Raw genomic sequence first — 25,000 nt, forward strand, 5'->3', positions numbered from 1 at the left:
TTGATAACTCACCAGTCTTGTTTATCGTCCCAGAAATTCGATCGAAAGGTCGTTCTGCGAAGAAAAGGGGAGAAACTAGCGGAACAAGTTGTCGTTGGAAAAACGTTTAACTCTGTGGAGAGTTTAATCAGGTCTTAGTAAGCCTAGTGCAAAGTGGCCACACACACATAACATGGGGCCATGTAGTGTATAGTGGCCACACACATAACTTGGGGCCATGTAGTGTATAGTGGCTACATAACGTGTGGCCATGTAGTGTATAGTGGCCACACACATAACGTGTGGCCATGTAGTGTATAGTGGCCACACACATAACTTGGGGCCATGTAGTGTATAGTGGCCACACACATAACTTAGGGCCATGTAGTGTATAGTGGCCACACACATAACGTATGGCCATGTAGTGTATGGTGGCCACATACATAACGTGTGGCCATGCAGTGTATAGTGGCCACACATATGACTTGGGGCCATGTAGTGTATAGTGGCCACACACATAACTTGGGGCCATGTAGTGTATAGTGGCCACACACATAACTTGGGGCCATGTAGTGTATAGTGGCCACACACATAACGTGTGACCATGTAGTGTATAGTGGCCACACACATAACGTGTGGCCATGTAGTGTGTAGTGGCCACACACATAACGTGTGGCCATGTAGTGTATAGTGGCCACATACATACCTTGGGGCTATGTAGTGTATAGTGGCCACACACATAATGTGGGGCCACATAGTGTATAGTGGCCACACACATAACGTGGGGCCATGTAGTGTATAGTGACCACACACATAATGTGGGGCCATATAGTGTATAGTGGCCACACACATAACATGGGGCCATATAGTGTATAGTGGCCACACACATAACGTGGGAGCATATAGTGTATAGTGGCCACACACATAACGTGGGAGCATATAGTGTATAGTGGCCACACACATAACGTGGGGCCATGTAGTGTATAGTGACCACACACATAATGTGGGGCCATATAGTGTATAGTGGCCACACACATAACATGGGGCCATATAGTGTATAGTGGCCACACACATAACGTGGGAGCATATAGTGTATAGTGGCCACACACACAACTTGGGGCCATGTAGTGTATAGTGGCCACACACATAATGTGGGGCCATATAGTGTATAGTGGCCACACACATAACATGGGGCCATATAGTGTATAGTGACCACACACATAACTTGGGGCCATGTAGTGTATAGTGGCCCCACACATAACGTAGGGCCACCCAGGACTTAATATCCACACGTCACAATCAGGAAGCCACCTGACGGTAGTGAGAGGAGTTATGAATGAGAGAACATTAACATGACGTGTATTTCCCACTGTGTTTAGTCCAGGTTTCGTCATACTTCGCTGTAGCGGAATTGTGCAAATGAGTACATGTGTGTGTGTGTGTGTGTGTGTGTGGCTGTCTGTGTGTCTGTGTGAATTGGCACACACACACACACACAGGTAAAAATTGACTACCGCTTCTGTCATAACCAATTTGCTTCTCTAATCCCCAATTTTCAACAATCATCACAAACTTCCTGTATTAGTGACCAATTTTTTCCATGTTTACATATACTGTCATCACAGTGTTGTTATGAAATCATTCAAAGCATTTAATAAACCGCTTAACAATACTTTGTTCCATGTCTGTGGACAAAACACAAAAGAATAGAAAGTCACAATACCGTGACTGGAAGAATAGAAAGTCATAGTACCGTGACTGGAAGAATAAAAAGGCACAATACAGTGACTCGAAGAATAAAAAGGCACAATACAGTGACTCGAAGAATAAAAAGGCACAATACAGTGACTGGAAGAATAAAAAGGCACAGTACAGTGACTGCAACAATATACAAATAATCCGCACATAAGAGAAGCTTATGAGGACTTATCGGTCCGATTTTGACTATTTACAAGTCACACTAACACACGAAGGTGAGGGAGTCGGTGTATATATAGGAGAGAGAAACAGGGACGGGACAGAGAGGACGTGGAGAAGTAGTGGTAGAGGTAATGCTGGTAGTAGTGGTAGTAGTGGTAGTAGTAACAGCAATAGAAAGTAGAGGGACAAAATAGAACTTGTAGAAGTTTTGAATAGGAACAACGTTTCGCCCTGTCTCGAGTTCCGTCAAACCATGACTTGATAAAGCCCTACATAGAGCGAAATCTGTCTGTCTGTCTGTCTGTCTGTCTGTCTGTCTGTCTGTCTCTCTCTCTCTCTCTCTCTCTCTCTCTCTCTCTCTCTCTCTCTCTCTCTCTCTCTTTCTCTCTCTCTTTTCTCTCTCTCTCTCTCTTTTTTTTTTTACACAGGGTTTGACAAGGTTAAGGATCCCTAGCTTTATTGACAGCTATTTACAGGTTAAGGATTCCTAACTTTATTGGCAAGCTAAGAGCTGTTACCTACATCAGCTCATTTGAAAGCATTTTTATTGTTATGAGAAATACAAGTAGGGAACAGGATGAAGTTGGAGCCATCTGTGGGCCAGCATTTTCATTTGATCAACTGACTTTATCTCGTTGACATCATTATGCTGTACGAATGTGTTCCATACTCGAGTCATCCTGGGTATGTATAATCTCAGATGGAGTGATGTTCTGGAGAAGGGTACAGCCAGAGTGAAGTTGCTGCTTTCTGCCCGTCTTGTGGCACAAAAGCTTGTTTCACGCTGTCCTCGAAGTGGATCCAAGTGTGGTATTTTGACAATATTGGCCTTGTACATAACAGTAAGGCCACCCACATCCCTCCTATGTTGAAGGCTCTGCTGAAATGACAGATCTATCCAGGATGGGTCCAGGCGAGAGATGAGACGTCTTGCTCTGTTCTCTACTCTGTCAAGCAGTCGCAGATGAGAGGGGGGGGGGCAGGCAAACCAAGAAAGTGGAGCATACTCAAGGTGTGAGCGTACTTGTGCCTCGTACAGGATCTTGCAACCCCTACTGTCAAGCAGATGCGAGATACGGCGAAGTGCTGTAAGCTTCCTGGCTGCCTTGTTTGCAAGATTTACAACATGGTTCTTCATGGTTAGTTTGGAGTCAAATTTCACCCCAAGGATATCAACTTCTTCTCCAGGTGCCAACATCCTCCCATTCATCCTTACTACTGCACCAGCATTACCATCATGGTGCCTAGAGACGATCATCATTTGCGTTTTCTCAGGTGCAAATGTTACTTGCCATCTATTCCCCCAAGCTGATATAGCTCTCAGCTGGTGATTGATGTAGCTTAGAGCAGCTGGCATTTCTTCTCTTGGATAAGTGAATGTCAGTGTACAGTCGTCTGCATATGCATGTGATTCTGGGATGAGATGAAGAAGGTCGTTGAAGTAGACATTCCATAACAATGGACCCAGCACGCTTCCTTGTGGAACACTTGCCCCAATAGGATGCCTTGCTGATTCCGTTCCATTGAGGACTACACTTAGAGATCTACCATGAAGGTAATCACTGAGGAGACATAGCGTAGAGCCTGCAATTCCCAGTGCTTGAAGTTTTGTTAAGAGGCCCTGGTGCCACACCCGGTCGAAAGCGCCAGCAATGTCCAGTGCTACCACACAGCTGACTTTGGATTCATCCAGTGACTGGTGCCACTTAGTGGAGAGGTTTAACAACAGATAAGCAGCAGAGTAACCTTTCCTGAAGCCATATTGATGATCACAAAGTAGTGAGTGATAGTCAAAAACTCTGTCATTTGTCTTGAGATTATTGTCTCATTGATCTTACCAGTGATTGACAGGAGTGACACTGGTCTTTAGTTGCTGATTTCTGCTCTGCTCTTCTTTTTGTGAACAGGGACTACATTTGCCTCTTTCCATAGAGAGGGCCATTTACACTGTACTAGGCAGTGCTGAAAGATGCGAGTTAGAGGTGCTGCTAGCTGGTCTGCACATCTTCTCAACAATCTTGGGCTCAACTTGTCTGGGCTCACAGCCTTTTCTTGGTCAAGCGATTTAAGAAGGAAATGCACCTCCTCCTGCCTTATTGTCACCACTGACAGTTTTGACGTAGTTCTTGCAGCTCTCTCTCTCTCTCTCTCTCTCTCTCTCTCTCTCTCTCTCTTACTGCAACAATAAAGTTTACTCTCATTTGTTGTCTCTAATATTTTTCCCCCCTCTATTTTTTTGGGTCACTAATGTTTTTGTCAGTCGAGATTTACGTCGGGGGAAAAAAACTGTCTGTCAGTTTGGCCCTTTACAAAATCTGGACGTTTTTATTTTATATAAAACATTTCAAATTTTCGTCATTGTGACAGTGACATGCAACTTGCATTGTTATTGTTATTATTATTATTATTATTATTATTATTATTATTATTATTATTATTATTATTATTATTATTATTATTAGTAGTAGTAGTAGTAGTAGTAGTGGTAGTAGTAGTAGTAATAGTAATAGTAGTAGTAGTACGATCGAGAAAGTACTATCGTAGAAGGTACTGATGTAGAAAGTACCAACGTAGAAAGTTATGAGGTAGAAGGTGGTGACGTAGAAAGTACTGTCGTGGAAAGTGCTGACGTAGGAAGTACTGACGTAGAAAGTAATCTCGTAGAAACTGATGAGGTAGAAGGTACTGACGTAGAAAGTACTGACATAGAAAGCAATGAGGTAGAAGGTACTGACGTAGAAGGTACTGACGTAGAAAGTGCTGACGTAGAAAATACTGACGTAGAAAGTACTGATGAAGAAGGTACTGATGTGGAAAGTAATGTGGTAGAAGGTACTGAATTAGAAAGTACTGACGTGGATGTTCAGCTCAAGGGGGGAGGGGCGCTTTAATTAATACTTATTATGAGCTCTTGATCCATGGAACTGAAGGCGTCCTCCTTTTCCACGGATCAACACCTAATTTGGAGGTTCACAACCTGGCCAAATAAATGATTAAAATCTATAGTTACAGGAGTCTGAATTATTGTTAATATTGATTAAATGTGAAGCACGAAACCTGTATGGGTCATGCAACAGAGTGGTCTGAAGACGCTGGTCTGGGACCTTTGTCTAGACCATTGTTCGAATCCCCTGTGCACTCCAGATACACATCTCATGGAGGGATCTTGATTCAAGGCACTGGAGACATCCTCTCCTTCCTCGAATCAAACCTGATTATCATTCCCATAGACGTAATAATAATAATAATAATAATAATAATAATAATAATAATAATAATAATAATAATAAGACGCAAATTATTCCACGTCACTGATGAAGAAAAATGATTATTTGGCAGAATTATTAATTATTATAATAATTATTAATATCAATATGACTGAGAACATCATAAAAGTGTTTGTAAAACCTTGTAAAAAATTGTGAAAATGTTTAAAATTCTGGGAGGCTTTTGTAAAACTGGTGTTGTGATGCGTTTGTCTGGGTGTGAGTCTAGGCTCACTCGAGGCTCTGAGATGATATGTGATGACTCTGGGTCCCAGGGATGGTCTCTGATCACTCTGGGTACAAGGGATGATCTGTGATAAACTCTGGAACCCAGGGATGATTTAAGACCACTCTGGTTCCCAGCAATGGTCTATGATCACTCTGGGTCCCGGGGATGGTCTATGACCACTCTGGTCTCAGGGATGGTCTTCGCTTACTGTGGGGTGCAGGTCTCCCAGCTGACGCCGTCGAGGCCATATTATGCAGATGGCGAGGAGGCGGTGGTCACGGACCACGCCACTCTGGTAGTCCTGACGTTCTCTTCGGCTAACGGGCCGCCGACGGCCACCTCCTGCCGAGCCACCTGGCCTGAGTACGGAAGTTGTGGGGCCACAGTGTGGGTGACACCCGGACTATCCTCCTTCACGCAGGCAAATTAACGATAGAGAACTCTCTCTTAGGTAAACCATAGTAGACTGCTAAACAATCCATACCCCCGGCCGGGATTGAACCCGCGGTCATAGAGTCTCAAAACTCCAGACTCTACGACTGCGGGTTCAATCCCGGCCGGGGGTATGGTTTGTTTGCAATCGTGTCATTACGATTTCTAGAGTCATAGTAGACTGCTGGTTGGAAATCCCGCTGCCTTAATGAAACTATGATGAAACGGTAAACTATTTTCCAATGCTTCTCTATATAGTGTGATTATTTTTCCATGGATACGAAAATGGAACAATTATAGCTGAAAAGCATCTGGAAAAGCCTTAAAAGTTCACGATATTCAATTTTGGATGGATTTTTTGAGTTACATTTACGAAACACCACAGTAAATACAGGAGCCTTATGATAGGACATACTCTAGTCTACGGGTATGTCAACATTGTGACCGAAACACTGTGAAAATAACTCGTGCTTTGGAGAGGACCTTTTTAAAGGTCGTTTCGTTCCTTCTTTGACAGTTAGCAAGTAACCAAGATGGAACAGGAGGTTCAGAGTTCGCGAAGAAAAATGCTGTTTAAATCTACGTATTCTAAGTGTAGGTTATTGGTGTTTTGTGACTACGTATTGTATGTTAGCACTGTGTGGGAGACGTGTGGCTTGTAAGTTCAACTTGGCAAGTATATATGTGTATGTGTGCATATTTACCCAAGTGCGCCACTGGCAGGATCATACGCGCCTCATGACTTGGAATGAGTTGGAACTCATCAAAGAGTAAAGATGGAGAGAAGATGTCAGGATGCAGCCATCACTCTAAAATAAGGATGGAGAGAAGATGTCAGGATGCAGCCACTACTCAAAAGTAAGGATGGAGAGATGTCAGGATGCAGAAATCACTCAAAAGTAAGGACGGAGAGATGTCAGGATGCAGAAATCACTCAAAAGTAAGGACGGAGAGATGTCAGGATGCAGAAATCACTCAAAAGTAAAGATGGAGAGAAGATGTCAGGATACAGCCACCACTCAGACGCGAGATGAGGCAGAATAAAATGGGTCGGGCAAAATATTTTTATTACTGGGTTTGGGTTTGAGAAGAACATGCCTAGTATGGGTTAGTAGGCCTGCTGCAGTGTTCCTCCTGTCTTATGCTCTTATGTTGATTCAAGTTACTGTCAAACAGAATAGGGTTGCAGCACGCTGCTAATGTATCCAATTTGGCTAAGCCTCTAGGCCTAGGATAACTCATCCTACGAAGCCAGACGCCTCCTGCAAGGTGCTAGGTGAGGTGTCCTCACTCACCTTGACCGACACTTAAACGTGAGACACAGAAACCTGACATAACTGCACACCTCACCTAAACTACTCTTTATATGAATGATTGTGAAGTTCAAGCATACACACACACACACACACACACACACACACACACACACACACACACACACACACACACACACACACACACACCGTGGAATAGCCTAGAAAGTGACGTAGTGGAGGCGGGAACCATACATAGTTTTAAGGCGAGGTATGATAAAGCTCATGGGGCAGGGAGAGAGAGGACCTAGTAGCAGTCAGCGAAGAGGCTGGGCCAGGAGCTATGACTCGACCCCTGCAACCACAAATAGGTGAGTACACACACACACAGACACACACACAGACACACACACACAAACACACAGACACACACACAGACACACACACAGACACACAGACACACACACACACACACAGACAGACAGACAGACACACACACACACACACACACACACACACACAAAGACACAGACACACACACACAGACACACACACAAACACACAGACACACACACAGACACAGACACACACACACACACACACACACACACACACACACACACACACACACACACACACACACACACACAAACACACAGACACACACACACACAGACACATATTCTTGGACTGCAAGAAGGCGTTTGACACAGTTCCACACAAGAGATTGGTGCAAAAACTGGAGGACCAAGCAGGGATAACAGGGAAGGCACTACAATGGATCAGGGAATACTTGTCAGGAAGACAGCAGCGAGTCATGGTACGTGGCGAGGTGTCAGAGTGGGCACCTGTGACCAGCGGGGTCCCACAGGGGTCAGTCCTAGGACCAGTGCTGTTTCTGGAATTTGTGAACGACATGACGGAAGGAATAGACTCTGAGGTGTCCCTGTTTGCAGATGACGTGAAGTTGATGAGAAGAATTCACTCGATCGAAGACCAGGCAGAACTACAAAGGGATCTGGACAGGCTGCAGACCTGGTCCAGCAATTGGCTCCTGGAGTTCAATCCCACCAAGTGCAAAGTCATGAAGATTGGGGAAGGGCAAAGAAGACCGCAGACGGAGTACAGTCTAGGGGCCAGAGACTACAAACCTCACTCAAGGAAAAAGGTCTTGGGGTGAGTATAACACCAGGCACATCTCCTGAAGCGCACATCAATCAAATAACTGCTGCAGCATATGGGCGCCTAACAAACCTCAGAACAGCATTCCGACATCTTAATAAGGAATCGTTCAGGACCCTGTACACCTTGTACGTTAGGCCTATATTGGAGTATGCGGCACCAGTTTGGAACCCACACCTAGCCAAGCACGTAAAGAAACTAGAGAAAGTGCAAAGGTTTGCAACAAGACTAGTCCCAGAGCTAAGAGGTATGTCCTACGAGGAGAGGTTAAGGGAAATCAACCTGACGACACTGGAGGACAGGAGAGATAGGGGGGACATGATAACGACATACAAAATACTGAGAGGAATTGACAAGGTGGACAAAGACAGGATGTTCCAGAGATTGGACACAGTAACAAGGGGACACAGTTGGAAGTTGAAAACACAGATGAATCACAGGGATGTTAGGAAGTATTTCTTCAGCCACAGAGTAGTCAGTAAGTGGAATAGTTTGGGAAGCGATGTAGTGGAGGCAGGATCCATACATAGCTTTAAGCAGAGGTATGATAAAGCTCACGGTTCAGGGAGAGTGACCTAGTAGCGATCAGTGAAGAGGCGGGGCCAGGAGCTCGGACTCGACCCCTGCAACCTCAACTAGGTGAGTACAACTAGGTGAGTACACAGACACACACAGACACACAGACACAGACACAGACACAGACACAGACACAGACACACACACACACACATACACAGGGGAGTACACACACAGTATGAAGGAGAAGGATCACCACTGTCGGGAGCGTTGAAATCTCCTTCTCCTCTTCCTCCTTTTCATTCTTCTCTTCCTACTCCTCATTAATACTAAAATTAGAAAATACCTGTAGATTTATAGTTTCCCATTGTTCAAGTGTGTGTGTGTGTGTGTGTGTGTACTCACCTATTTGTACTCACCTATTTGTGGTTGCAGGGGTCGAGTCACAGCTCCTGGCCCCGCCTCTTCGCTGATTGCTACTAGGTCCTCTCTCTCCCTGCCCCATGAGCTCTATCATACCTCGCCTTAAAACTATGTATGGTTCCTGCCTCCACCACATCACTTTCTAGGCTATTCCATGGCCTGACTACTCTATGACTGAAGAAATACTTCCTAACATCCCTTTGATTCATCTGAGTCTTCAACTTCCAATTGTGACCTCTTGTGTCTGTGTCCCATCTCTGGCTCCTCGTCTTTCAGCTATGTATGGTTCCTGCCTCCACTACATCACTTGCTAGACTATTCCACTACCTGACAACTCAGTGACTGAAGAAATACTTCCTAACATCGGTCATTGAGTTGTTAGGAAGTGGAGTAGTCTAGCAAGTGATGTAATGGAGGCAGGAACCATACATAGCATAGTGTGTGTGTGTGTGTGTGTGTGTGTGTGTGTGTGTGTATGTGTGTGTGTGTGTGTGTGTGTGGGTCAGCTGGAAGGCATCGTCAGGCTGCGACGCCTCTGGCCGCCGGCCGGCCTTTCATCATGCCGCTCCCAGAGAAGGGCGGAGTTGACGACCGCTTGCGGTAAACAGGACCCGCAGCCGCCCTTCCTGGGAAGCTTTCTACTCCCGGCACAGAAGGACATGTGCTTACTAGAGCAGTCCCCTAACCTAACCTAGCCTAACCTAGCCTAACCTAACCTAGCATAGCCTAACCTAGCCTAACCTAACCTACCCTAGCATAGCATAGCCTAGCCTAACCTAACCTAACCTAGCATAGCCTAACCTAGTCTAACCTAACCTAACCTAACCGAGCATAACCTAACCTAGTCTAACCTAACCTAACCCAACCTAACCTAACCTAACCTAGCATAGCCTAACCTAGCTTAAGCATTATAAGTAGCATTAGGCTTAGCACAGTCTAGCACCTACTAAATCCTTTACCTCTTCTATCTCTCTCTCTCTCTCTCTCTCTCTCTCTCTCTCTCTCTCTCTCTCTCTCTCTCTCTCTCTCTCTCTCTCTGTGTGTGTGTGTGTGTGTGTGTGTGTGTGTGTGTGTGTGTGTGTGTGTGTGAGTAATACGGGCAATATTTACAATGCTAATACAACAGGCATATCACATATGTATACAAGTCCCTAGTAACGTCCTCCATATTACCTGGAGTTACCTGGAGAGGTTTTCAGCGATCAACGCCCCCGCGGTCCGGTCTGTGACCAGGCCTCGTGGTGGATCAGATCCTGATCAACCAGGTTGTTACTGTTGGCCGCAAGCAAACCTATGTAAGAGCCACAGCCCGGCTGGTCAGGTACTGACTTCAGGTGCCTGCCCAGCGCCTTCTTGAAGACATCCAGGGGTCTATTGGCAATCCCCCTCATGTATACTGGGACGTTAAGTGAGTACTCGTTATAAAAGCTTCATGTACATGGCATCAGTTATTCATAGCTTTGGTAACCTACCATTAGGGGCTCAACCTGCTGGTTGAGTCCCTAATGGTAGGTTTGGTGGTAGTAGATTCTCTAGAATGACCCTTAGAGGAGATATTGGAAACATTATTAGTCGCCTTGCTGTTGGACAGGCCGACAGATGGGTTCGTTACGGCATGAACTGCTTTTGGCCCTATAAACGAACAACAAAGAAGATACGGCGTGAGCTTTCAATAGCCCTATAAAACCCCAACAAAGAAGACTACAACAGTTTTCTCTGTGTATTAGTCTTGGTTGGAACGGTACCGTTGCTGGAAAGGTACCGTGGCTGGAGGGTACAGTGGCTAGAGGCAGTGGAGCAGCAGGAAGGAGTCTGGGAGGTGACACAAGTGCGTCATCAGACAGCCAGTTTCACCTGACCATCAGCCAAGACAATTAACATAAGGATCAACACAATGAAAATAACCGAGACTCCGAACTAAAAACAAGTTGATCAAATGGCTGATTATTCATTTTTTCTCCCTTTTCTTATATTTCTTATTATTATTATTATTATTATTATTATTATTATTATTATTATTATTATTATTATTATTATTATTATTATTTTTATTATTATTATTATCGAAATGATTAATTCGTAGGGGTCCTACGGTGCCTGACAAATGTAAAGTAATTAGGTTTGATCCAAGGAATGAGAGAGCAGCCCAAGATAATATCTGAAGTTAGAATTATTTAGCTGATGAAATTCAATAAATTTATATCTTGCACGCGAATTATTTTTTTGTTTGTAATCTCACAAAGGTTAAAAACTAGGAAAACTTGCATAGAATTCTCTCTTCCTTATAAAATTATTGTAAACCCGTAATGTCTTATTCCTCCCTTAGAAGAGTTGTTAGAAGAATAATTCTCACGGGGAGTCTTTAAGGAACAAAGGGAGAGAGCCTTCTGCTCTTCCATCCTCGCTTCACACACCTAGAAAATACATAGGAGTTCTTAACCTACACGGAAGTGGATCGTTCTTCTCAGCAGATAGACTCAGTAAGGATTTCTAAGACCTCTGCAATATGTGTTTTCCATGTGCTCTCTTTCTCTCCCTCCCTCTTTCTCTCTCCCTCTCTCTCCGTCCCTCTCTCTCCACCTAGATAATGCACGATAGTCTTTATTCTAAGTACAATAAGACAGTTCCCAGTAGACAGTCTCGATGTAAACTAAGTCCTTGGCTATCTGTCTCTCATCACCTCTCTTGAGTAACTGCTTCCAGTATCTGCGACTGTAATGTAAACAATGCTTCTCTTGAGTAACTGCTTCCAGTATCTACGACTGTAATGTAAACAATGCTTCTCTTGAGTAACTGCTTCCAGTATCTACGACTGTAATGTAAACAATGCTTCTCTTGAGTAACTGCTTCCAGTATCTACGACTGTAATGTAAACAATGCTTCTCTTGAGTAACTGCTTCCAGTATCTACGACTGTAATGTAAACAATGCTTCTCTTGAGTAACTGCTTCCAGTATCTGCGACTGTAATGTAAACAAAGCCTCTCTATGTCTCTGTACGAATGGTTTCTAGCCAATAACAAAAAAAAAAAATAATTTCACCTGACAAAAAGTAGGAAGGAGAGAGATTCTTACGACATTCGGCCGGTGTGATGACAATTGGAAAGCCAGTTGACTGTGACTTGTCCAGGATTCTGTCAAACACCAACATTACGGCCGGGTGATACACAACAAAAAACAGAGGAGGTACAAGAGGTGAAGATTGAAGGAAGGTCGTTTGAAGGAGGATTTGCTTGTGGGATGCGCCGTTATAAGACCATTCCCTCTCCATGTCGTCCTCTACTGATCAGATAATATATGTATATTTTAGCTAGCTATTCTCTTTTCTTTACCTCCTCTTATTTTCACTTCGTCTTTACCTCTGTCTTTTTTTTTCTTTCTGTATCGTTATATTATATTTTTTTCTCTTAAGTATTGTAATTCTTCACACTTCTTCCTCAGAACTTTTACTCTCTCCACGTTTCTTTTTCTCACCTTTATTTGGCTTAAATAGCAACGCTCTTCTTGCCGAATAAGGCAGCGAAAATTTGTGTAACCAATAATTTCACAAAAATCATTCTGAACCTAACGAAAAAATTATATTTCATTGTGTTTGTTTATTATTAAAATATTGTAAATTTTCTAAGATACATTTAGTTGGATTAGGCTAAATTAAATTACACTTGTTAAAATAAGGATAGGTAAGATTTCTAAGGATCTTTTGGTACAAAATTATTAATTTTTACATTAGCACAAATGAAAAAAATATATCTATAAACGTATATGAGGAAATTTTAGAAAGGACTTAATTTTAATTGAATTCTTGCTAATTGACCAATTTTACCTATTTGGCTCGATATATATATATATATATATATATATATATATATATATATATATATATATATATATATATATATATATATATATACATATATATATATACATTATATACATATATATATATGTATATATATATATATATATATATATATATATGTCTATATATATATATATATATATATATATATATGTATATATATATATATATATATATATATATATAAGTGCTGCAAGAAAGTGTGATGAACACTGGTTGATGAGAGAAGAAAACTCAGAGGAGACAAAAACAAGGAATATCTCAAACGTGGGTCGAGGATGGCACCATGGTGCCACCTACACACAGCTACAATGAACATATATACTTGTAGAATGCCCTCTTTCCCTATTTAATGGGATCATAAACCCACTTGCACACTGGTTACCAGACACGGCGTGAAGACTAGCTAATAACCACACCTCATTTGCACCTGTTGTCTTCATTTCGAGCGTTACACTTGCATATTTTATGGAGGTAATGAGAACGGAGGGTTACTTGGCAGCGGTGAAGTCTACGCTGCTGGCGGCGGCACTAGCAGAAGGTCAGTTTAATTATAACGTAGCGGTGCGTTTTATGGGGTAGATGTATACTGACAGCTTTGTGTTTTGTGAGAGTCGGGTTTTAGCCCCTGGTCTTTGCTTCATTAGTGCCAGTTAGCTGGTGTTCCCTACTCTTGAAGCTGGATATATTTCTTATTCTGGACGGATATGTGTATGTGTGAGTGTGTATGCTTGTGTGTGTGTGTGTGTGTGTGTGCGTGTGCGTGTGTGTACTCACCTAATTGTGGTTGCAGGGGTCAAGACTCAGCTCCTGACGTGTGTGTGTGTGAAATGTCCATAAGTATTTTATTCAGTCATACACTACAATCAGTGAATGGACTGAGGATAAGGGGAACAAACGGCAACCGCAAATATAATGTTAAAAAGAAGTGAAATGGGCAAAATATGAAATGTTGATAAAAGTAAATTATCGCTACTATTAGTACTGAGGTGAGATTTACATTAATCTAGACCAAATCATGTATTTTCAGCACGAAGAAAACAGAGAAGGTCCCAGCAACTTGCTCCTCCCCAAGCCACAACGGAACCTCGTGAGGTCGCTCTGCTTCACCTCGTTGCTACTTCCAGAGCGGCAGTTGCCCTGGATGCCCAGGGCATGAGCGATCCGGTACTTCAAGGGCACAGGCGGTCCAGTATTCAGGATGCCCTGGACTCCCAGGGCACAGAATGCGACCCAGCAGTTCCACACATCACGGCTGGTCTCTTCTTATACCAGAATTAAATTTTGATACCTTCACTGAGGTTGCCACCGTCACTACTGGGGCTGTCACCATCACCAGTGAGGTTGCCACCATCACCACTGAGGTTGCCACCATCACCAGTGAGGTTGCCACCATCACCACTGAGGTTGCCACCATCACCACTGAGGTTGCCACCATCACCACTGAGGTTGCCACCATCACCTCTGATTGATGGACTGATTACATCGACTCAAGACTAAGGGACTGATTACTTCATTCTCCTCCTGTTCTTCACGATTCTCCTTTGTATGGACTGATGTAGCCACTGTGTGGCGATATACATATGTTTATGAGAGAGAGAGAGAGAGAGAGAGAGAGAGAGAGAGAGAGAGAGAGAGAGAGAGAGAGAGAGAGAGAGAGAGAGAGAGAAGAAGAAGAAGCAGAAGAAGAAGAAGAAGAAGTAAAAGGAGGCAGAGAGAAGCGCGGAGAATGTCCAGAAATAATCCCCTTACTTTTGGAACTTACCTCAAAAAAAAAAAAATAATCACAGTTTACATATGTCCTCATGAATTAGTTTTCATTCAGGAAAAATAAAGTCAACAACAACTAGAGTCTCCGTGTATTTAACAGGAAAAAAAGTAATTGCTAACTCTGGCATTATTCTTGGGAATAAACTACCAAAACTCTGGGAAAACTGCTATCACTTCCCACGGAGACGAGGCGAACAACAGCAGCTCACCAGAAGGTTATGGTAGGATGGCAGGTATTACCAACGAGTATGGTAGCGAGAAAGAATTATGGCAGTGTGAGAGAGTCTCGGTACTTAGCTGTGTTTAGAACTTAATCAAGTTAACATGACTTGATTAAGTTCATTATCAAGTCAATATTGCTTGATAAAGTTTCTATCCAGAGCAAAACATGAGGTCCTTGGATCAGGAGTCCATCAGAGGCTTCAAAGACTCGATTCTCAACTCCTCCGTCTGGAAGGACCGAGACTTGGAAAATGTGGCAGAATTCAGTGGTTCCTGAGGAGGATGTCAACAACGAAAGTTGCGTTCAGTGGTGTGAGGGGCGAGGCCATGAGCAGAGCAATGGGACCACGAAGCAGCAGGTCGCTACCCCACACTATGTAAGCACATTCTCACACTGTTTAAAGCGTGACTGTGACCCAAATTACTAGGCGAGTCACTGTGACTCTGATTTAGGGCAGTTTTTTTTTTTTTACGAAGAAAACGTTTCGCCCACCAGGGGATCTACATTTTCTGGGGAATTGGAAGTAACGACTTCGCCGGGAAAATGCCACGAATAGCATTTTGCGTCAGATTAACATATTCGCCACTAACATGCATGAGTCTTGCAGAAATTCATTGAATTTTAGAATGACATGACCAGGTCAATGCTTCTTTATATTCATATTTCTGGTGTTAAAGATGTGTGTGTGTGTGTACTCACCTAGTTGTGGTTGCAGAGGTCGAGTCACAGCTCCTGCTAATAAAGAGCAGGACCCAAAACATGGCGGGGACTACAAGAAGACGCAGGATAAAGGAAAGATGATTTACTGAGAAGAAAAATAAAATAAATCGGAAGGAGTGTTGAGAGAGAGATACATATAGAGAGATGATTTGTCATTGCAACATTGGTGGCCGGTTCTCCCTCTCTCCAGTGTCATCCACTGCATTTTCGTGATTCATACAGCAACTGAGAGGCCAGATGACACTCCCCACCTATGGTTACTTTCTTGCCTACCTTCTTGATTATTTTATGTAATTATCTACAACAATATTATATATACATATATATATATATATATATATATATATATATATATATATATATATATATATATATGTTGGATTATGTATTGGTAGATAAAAGACTGTTGAGTAGACTTCAGGATGTACATGTTTATAGAGGGGCCACAGATATATCAGATCACTTTCTAGTTGTAGCTACACTGAGAGTAAAAGGTAGATGGGATACAAGGAGAATAGAAGCATCAGGGAAGAGAGAGGTGAAGGTTTATAAACTAAAAGAGGAGGCAGTTAGGGTAAGATATAAACAGCTATTGGAGGATAGATGGGCAAATGAGAGCATAGGCAATGGGGTCGAAGAGGTATGGGGTAGGTTTAAAAATGTAGTGTTAGAGTGTTCAGCAGAAGTTTGTGGTTACAGGAAAGTGGGTGCAGGAGGGAAGAGGAGCGATTGGTGGAATGATGATGTAAAGAGAGTAGTAAGGGAGAAAAAGTTAGCATATGAGAAGTTTTTACAAAGTAGAAGTGATGCAAGGAGGGAAGAGTATATGGAGAAAAAGAGAGAAGTTAAGAGAGTGGTGAAGCAATGTAAAAAGAGAGCAAATGAGAGAGTGGGTGAGATGTTATCAACAAATTTTGTTGAAAATAAGAAAAAGTTTTGGAGTGAGATTAACAAGTTAAGAAAGCCTAGAGAACAAATGGATTTGTCAGTTAAAAATAGGAGAGGAGAGTTATTAAATGGAGAGGTAGAGGTATTGGGAAGATGGAAGGAATATTTTGAGGAATTGTTAAATGTTGATGAAGATAGGGAAGCTGTGATTTCGTGTATAGGGCAAGGAGGAATAACATCTTGTAGGAGTGAGGAAGAGCCAGTTGTGAGTGTGGGGGAAGTTCGTGAGGCAGTAGGTAAAATGAAAGGGGGTAAGGCAGCCGGGATTGATGGGATAAAGATAGAAATGTTAAAAGCAGGTGGGGATATAGTTTTGGAGTGGTTGGTGCAATTATTTAATAAATGTATGGAAGAGGGTAAGGTACCTAGGGATTGGCAGAGAGCATGCATAGTTCCTTTGTATAAAGGCAAAGGGGATAAAAGAGAGTGCAAAAATTATAGGGGGATAAGTCTGTTGAGTGTACCTGGTAAAGTGTATGGTAGAGTTATAATTGAAAGAATTAAGAGTAAGACGGAGAATAGGATAGCAGATGAACAAGGAGGCTTTAGGAAAGGTAGGGGGTGTGTGGACCAGGTGTTTACAGTGAAACATATAAGTGAACAGTATTTAGATAAGGCTAAAGAGGTCTTTGTGGCATTTATGGATTTGGAAAAGGCGTATGACAGGGTGGATAGGGGGGCAATGTGGCAGATGTTGCAAGTGTATGGTGTAGGAGGTAGGTTACTGAAAGCAGTGAAGAGTTTTTACGAGGATAGTGAGGCTCAAGTTAGAGTATGTAGGAAAGAGGGAAATTTTTTCCCAGTAAAAGTAGGCCTTAGACAAGGATGTGTGATGTCACCGTGGTTGTTTAATATATTTATAGATGGGGTTGTAAGAGAAGTAAATGCGAGGGTCTTGGCAAGAGGCGTGGAGTTAAAAGATAAAGAATCACACACAAAGTGGGAGTTGTCACAGCTGCTCTTTGCCGATGACACTGTGCTCTTGGGAGATTCTGAAGAGAAGTTGCAGAGATTGGTGGATGAATTTGGTAGGGTGTGCAAAAGAAGAAAATTAAAGGTGAATACAGGAAAGAGTAAGGTTATGAGGATAACAAAAAGATTAGGTGATGAAAGATTGAATATCAGATTGGAGGGAGAGAGTATGGAGGAGGTGAACGTATTCAGATATTTGGGAGTGGACGTGTCAGCGGATGGGTCTATGAAAGATGAGGTGAATCATAGAATTGATGAGGGAAAAAGAGTGAGTGGTGCACTTAGGAGTCTGTGGAGACAAAGAACTTTGTCCTTGGAGGCAAAGAGGGGAATGTATGAGAGTATAGTTTTACCAACGCTCTTATATGGGTGTGAAGCGTGGGTGATGAATGTTGCAGCGAGGAGAAGGCTGGAGGCAGTGGAGATGTCATGTCTGAGGGCAATGTGTGGTGTGAATATAATGCAGAGAATTCGTAGTTTGGAAGTTAGGAGGAGGTGCGGGATTACCAAAACTGTTGTCCAGAGGGCTGAGGAAGGGTTGTTGAGGTGGTTCGGACATGTAGAGAGAATGGAGCGAAACAGAATGACTTCAAGAGTGTATCAGTCTGTAGTGGAAGGAAGGCGGGGTAGGGGTCGGCCTAGGAAGGGTTGGAGGGAGGGGGTAAAGGAGGTTTTGTGTGCGAGGGGCTTGGACTTCCAGCAGGCATGCGTGAGCGTGTTTGATAGGAGTGAATGGAGACAAATGGTTTTTAATACTTGACGTGCTGTTGGAGTGTGAGCAAAGTAACATTTATGAAGGGATTCAGGGAAACCGGCAGGCCGGACTTGAGTCCTGGAGATGGGAAGTACAGTGCCTGCACTCTGAAGGAGGGGTGTTAATGTTGCAGTTTAAAAACTGTAGTGTAAAGCACCCTTCTGGCAAGACAGTGATGGAGTGAATGATGGTGAAAGTTTTTCTTTTTCGGGCCACCCTGCCTTGGTGGGAATCGGCCGGTGTGATAATAATAATAATAAAAATGTATATATATATATGTATGTATATATATATATATATGTATATATATATATATATATATATGTCGTGCCGAATATGTAAAACTGGCCAATTAGCAAGAACTCATTTAAAATTAAGTCCTTTCTAAAATTTTCTCTTATACGTTTAAAGATATATTTTTTTCATTAATGTTAATGTCAAAATTTTTAATTTTGCACCAAAAGAATCTTAGAAAACTTACCTAACCTTATTATAACAAGAACAATTTATTTTAGCCTAACCCAACTAAATATATTTTAGATTTGTTTATAGTAATTTAATATTAAACAAACACAGTGAAATATATTTTTTTTCGTTAGATTCAGAATGATTTTGGCGAAATTATTGCATACACAAATTTTCACTTGTCCTATATGGCAAGATGAGCGTTGCTATTTAAGCCAAGATCACAAGTTCTGCCTATTCGGCACGACATATATATATATATATATATATATATATATATATATATATATATATATATATATATGTCGTGCCGAATAGGCAGAACTTGCGATCTTGGCTTAAATAGCAACGCTCATCTTGCCATATATGACAAGCGAAAATTTGTGTATGCAATAATTTCGCCAAAATCAATCTGAACCTAACGAAAAAAATATATTTCGCTGTGTTTGTTTAGTATTAAATTACTGTAAGCAAATCTAAAATATATTTAGTTGGGTTAGGCTAAAATAAATTGTTCTTGTTATAATAAGGTTAGGTAAGTTTTCTAAGATTCTTTTGGTGCAAAATTAATTTTTTTTACAATAACATTAATGAAAAAATATATCTTTAAACGTATAAGGGAAATTTATTAGAAAGGTCTTAATTTTAAATGAGTTCTTGCTAACTGACCAGTTTTACATATTCGGCACGACATATATATATATATATATATATATATATATATATATATATATATATATATATATATATATATATATATATATATATATATATATATATATATATATGCTATTCAAGTATTCAGCATTGGAACACTCACCACAGAAAGGAATGCCGGCGGGTATCCAGGTTCCATTCTCGGCGCAGATCTTCCTGGCAGGGCCCAGCAGTTCGAACCCCCTGTCGCAAGAATAGGTAGCGACGGTGTCGGTGGAGAGTCTGTTGTCGGAGAAGGAGACAGTGGAGTGAGCCGGCGCTCCCGGGAACCCGCAGCACCAACCTGAAACACACACAACCAAAGAAAACTGTTACAACATTTACGGAAGGAGGATCGAACCTACATTGCTAATTGTGCTGAATGACTCGCACCGGTTTAGAGCGTTGTATAAAGGCAATGGAAGCAACACAACAACGAGAGGATGAAGTGGTTCATCTTATCCGAGGTGTTCTCTAAATTTTGCAACATTTACTTACTGCAACAATGCTTTATGAGCGTGCAACATCCCAGCAGTCTCTTAATAATCAGTAAGTCAACATAACTTCAAAATATTGACGCTGACTTGCAACGCTTTAAAACTATCAAGAACCACTGTTGATGCTGGAGTTAGTAACACAAGAACGACAATTGTTGCAGGTGTTAGAAACACAAGAACCACTGTTGTTGCTGGTGTTAGAAACACAAGAACCACTGTTGTTGCTGGTGTTAGAAACACAAGAACCACTGTTGTTGCTGGTGTTAGAAACACAAGAACCACTGTTGTTGCTGGTGTTAGAAACACAAGAACCACTGTTGATGCTGGAGTTAGAAACACAAGAACGACAGTTGCTGCAGGTGTTAGAAACACAAGAACCACTGTTGTTCCTGGTGTTAGAAACACAAGAACCACTGTTGTTCCTGGTGTTAGAAACACAAGAACCACTGTTGATGCTGGTGTTAGAAACACAAGAACCACTGTTGTTGCTGGTGTTAGAAACACAAGAACCACTGTTGTTGCTGGTGTTAGAAACACAAGAACGACAGTTGCTGCAGATGTTAGAAACACAAGAACCACTGTTGTTGCTGGTGTTAGAAACACAAGAACGACAGTTGCTGCAGGTGTTAGAAACACAAGAACCACTGTTGTTGCTGGTGTTAGAAACACAAGAACCACTGTTGTTGCTGGTGTTAGAAACACAAGAACCACTGTTGTTGCTGGTGTTAGAAACACAAGAACCACCACTGTTGTTTCTGGTGTTAGAAACACAAGAACCACTGTTGTTCCTGGTGTTAGAAACACAAGAACCACTGTTGTTCCTGGTGTTAGAAACACAAGAACCACTGTTGTTCCTGGTGTTAGAAACACAGGAACCACCACTGTTGTTCCTGGTGTTAGAAACACAAGAACCACCACTGTTGTTTCTGGTGTTAGAAACACAAGAACCACTGTTGATGCTGGTGTTTGACACACAAGAACCACTGAGGGATGCTGGTGTTAGAAACACAAGAACCACTGAGGGATGCTGGTGTTAGAAACACAAGAACCACTGAGGGATGCTGGTGTTTGACACACAAGAACCACTGAGGGATGCTGGTGTTAGAAACACAAGAACCACTGAGTGATGCTGGTGTTTGACACACAAGAACCACTGAGGGATGCTGGTGTTAGAAACACAAGAACCACTGAGAGATGCTGGTGTTAGAAACACAAGAACCACTGAGAGATGCTGGTGTTAGAAACACAAGAACCACTGAGAGATGCTGGTGTTAGAAACACATGAACCACTGAGGGATGCTGGTGTTAGAAACACAAGAACCACTGAGTGATGCTGGTGTTAGAAACACAAGAACCACTGCTGATGCTGGTGTTAGAAACACAAGAACCACTGAGAGATGCTGGTGTTAGAAACACAAGAACCACTGTTGATGCTGGTGTTAGAAACACAATAACCACTGAGGGATGCTGGTGTTTGACACACAAGAACCACTGTTGATGCTGGTGTTCGACGCACAAGAACCACTGTTGATGCTGGTGCTTGACACACAAGAACCACTGTTGATGCTGGTGTTTGACACACAAGAACCACTGTTGATGCTGGTGTTTGACACACAAGAACCACTGAGGGATGCTGGTATTAACAAACAAAATTGTGTGAGTTAGTACTGTTCATCATTTGTTCAACTGTTTTTGTTCACCTGTGACGCTTGTTCACTTATATGACCTGGTCACTTGTATCGAGCCTTAAATCCTCACCCAGCCCTCGGAGTGCGGGTAGTGTACACTCCTTTACTCCTCCAGGACTCAAGTCCGGCTAACCAGTTTCCCACAATCCCTAGGCAAAATATTACCTTGCTCACACTCCAACAGCATGTGAAATCCCCTCCAAAATCAATTGTTGTCACTCACTCTCTCAGGTTTGCTGGATGTTTAAGCCCGTACCGTTCAAAGCTACTTCACACCTTTTTTCCAGTCCTTCATTACACGTCCCATGCACATCCTACCATCTATCCAATCAGGATTTTAACTTATATTATCACAAATGCTTCCAATTACTTCATTCTTAAATTACTTAATTACTTCGTAAAGTTCCCACTCCACACTGATCACACACACGACATTTCCACTGCCTCCAGACTCCTGCTTGCTACAACACTGGAAGGTCTTGACTCACTCTCATGTGTTGGCATCGCTATACTCTGGTATAGAAGTTTCATTATTCTCCCCAAAGACCCCAGGACACTCTTGGTACCTTCTTTCAACCGTAAATTCTTTTATGAATCTCATCAATCATAGATTCATTTGCATTCCCATTCACCCTTAAATATCTATATGAATTTGCTTCTTCCATTCTTCTACTTCCTTCCATTCTAATTTCAAGAATGTATTGCCTTGATTTTTACTTACTCACCTCACTTTGCTTTTCTCTTTATTCACGTTCAACTTCTTTCTCTTACTCATCCTCACAAACTCCTCCACAAAATGTAGTTTTTTCTCAGGAAGTTTCCAACAGCACCGAACCATCAGCAAAAAGCAACAATAGCAGCCACTATTTAGTATCAAAGTCATCATTTTCTCAGCACTCACGTCTTCTTAACACTCTAGTATTCACTTCTTTAAAAAAAATGAGAAGAAAATGCGCTCCTTACTAATTTAAGGTAAAAAAAAAAAATATAAATCATGTGAGAAATAAGACTTAGTTACTTGGACGACCTTTCCAAAAGATTTACTGCCGGATGTATGATAATGTATGACTCGTGCGGGAGCTACTGATGCAGGTTGAGGAAACTCAGGTAAATGGTGGAGAGGCTCTTATTTTTAAGGGAGACAGAGTGAACGCCACGAGTAGGAGAGAGGAAAGTGAGAGAGGCAGGCAAGTGGTGATGTGTGAAGGGGGTGAAGGGGTGGGGGGGAAGAAGGAAGAGGAAGAATTGATGGAGAGGGGAATGTCAAATGGGAGGGATTATGGGATGAAGGAGCGGTGGCGTCATCTGGTAACCGTGGACCCGTACCAGAAATTTTCTCTACGCACACACAGTTATCTACATATTCATATTGTGAAGTTATTTTGAGGTCCCCTGAACCACTGCTATTCGATAGTGGTGAAACTTGAGACAAAGTTTACACCTTCATTTATCCCACAAGTACAATAATTCGTTAACTCATGAACAAGACCTCTTAACTAGAAATAATAAATTTAACATTATTACCACTTTAAACGCTAAACCTTTAAAAGATAAAGGTGTTGGACATGGAGAAAAAATTGGTATATAACAGAAATGGGGAGAAATCAGAATGGGGGCACGTCACAAGCGGTGTTCCTCAGGGGTCAGTGTTGGGCCCGTTGTTGTTCACAATTTACATAAACGAGGGAATAAATAGCGACATAAGCAAATTTGCTGATGACACCAAAATAGGCCGTCCAATTCATTCTAATGAGGACACTAGAGCACTCCAGGATGATTTGAATAGACTGATGCAATGGTCGGAGAAGTGGCAGATGCAGTTTAATATAGACAAATGCAAAGTTCTAAATGTTGGACAGGTAAATAACCATGCCACATATAAACTAAATAATGTAGATCTTAATACTACTGATTGCGAAAAGGATTTAGGAGTTCTGGTTAGCAGTAATCTAAAACCAAGACAACAGTGAATTAGTGTTAGCAATAAAGCTAACAGAATTCTTGGCTTCATATCTAGAAGTATAAATAATAGAAGTCCTCAGGTTGTTCTTCAACACTATATATCCTTGGTTAGTCCTCATTTAGACTATGATGCTCAGTTCTGGTTACCGTATTACAGAATGGATATTAATGCTCTGGAAAACGTACAGAGGAGGATGACAAAGATGATCCCATGTATCAGAAATCTTCCCTATGAGGATAGACTGAGGGCCCTGAATCTGCACTCTCTCGAAAGGGGTAGAATTAGGGAGGATATGATCGAGATGTATAAATGGAAAACAGGAATAAATAAAGGGGATGTAAATAGCGTGCTGAAAATTTCCAGTCAAGACAGGACTTGCAGCAATGGTTTCAAGTTGGAAAAATTCAGATTCAGGAAGGATATAGGAAAGCACTGGTTTGGTAATAGAGTTGTGGATGAGTGGAACAAACTCCCGAGTACAGTTATTCTGGCTTAAACGTTGTGTAGTTTTAAAAATAGGTTAGATAAATTCATGAGTGGGTGTGAGTGGGTGTGAGTTGGACCTGACTAGCTTGTGCTGCTGAGTCTGGTGCCGTGCTCCATCCTTGAGTGGGGATGACCAGACTGGGTGGGTCATTAGGCTAATCGGGGGGGGGGAGGACATGGACCTGCTCCGCATGGGTCAATAGGCCTGTTGCAGTGTTCCTTCTTTCTTATGTTCTTAAATACCAAAGCAACTTTGCAAATAATTGAGAGCTTCTCGTTACTCTTTACCCCCGGAACATGAGCCTTGAGTTTTGGCTCTCATATATTTACATTTACATATTTCCATTTATTAGTAGTGATAACTAGAACTACGTGAGAGAATGCAGCGGACAAGTGAGGAAGTAACAACAGCAACACACACAGCAAGAGGCATTCTTGAACTTCCCCAGCACTCGGGCTTCGGCCCAAAGCTGGGGTGTGGCTCCAAAAGGAGCCACACCCCTGCTGCCTTTGCATTTCCTGACATCGTCTGCTGCTATACAGCTACCACACTCTTCGAGCCCAGTGTGGGGCGGGGTTTATGGCAGCCCAAGGTGCCTAGCTTCTCCCTCCGAGCCCCGTAGGGGCGGGGAATGGGGCTAGGCTTGAGGACAGCTAGTCCCAGAAGACGAGGAGGTACTTGTACCACCTCCCACGGCAGACATTGGTCTGAGACACTCCCACGACAGCGAGCCAAGGCCGGGCAACCTCTTGGAAAAGGT

General features: G+C 42.3%; 1 protein-coding gene across 5 annotated transcripts in view; it reads right to left on the bottom strand.

The window, feature by feature from the left end:
- LOC128690449 (uncharacterized) overlaps positions 1 to 25,000 on the bottom strand; it is a 142,462-nt gene that overhangs the window by 85,936 nt on the left and 31,526 nt on the right. For all 5 annotated transcript variants that reach the window (XR_011392578.1, XR_011392577.1, XM_070089730.1 and 2 more), the window contains exon 2: positions 19,730 to 19,909. Coding sequence is in view for 3 of the 5 variants with exons in the window: in XM_070089730.1 (XP_069945831.1) it covers positions 19,730 to 19,909 (180 nt within the window). In the remaining 2 variants the exon portion in view is untranslated. The remainder of the gene's footprint in view (positions 1 to 19,729; positions 19,910 to 25,000) is intronic.

The sequence above is a fragment of the Cherax quadricarinatus genome, chromosome 29, assembly GCF_038502225.1.
Source record: "Cherax quadricarinatus isolate ZL_2023a chromosome 29, ASM3850222v1, whole genome shotgun sequence".
Classification (NCBI taxonomy): Eukaryota; Metazoa; Arthropoda; class Malacostraca; order Decapoda; family Parastacidae; genus Cherax; species Cherax quadricarinatus.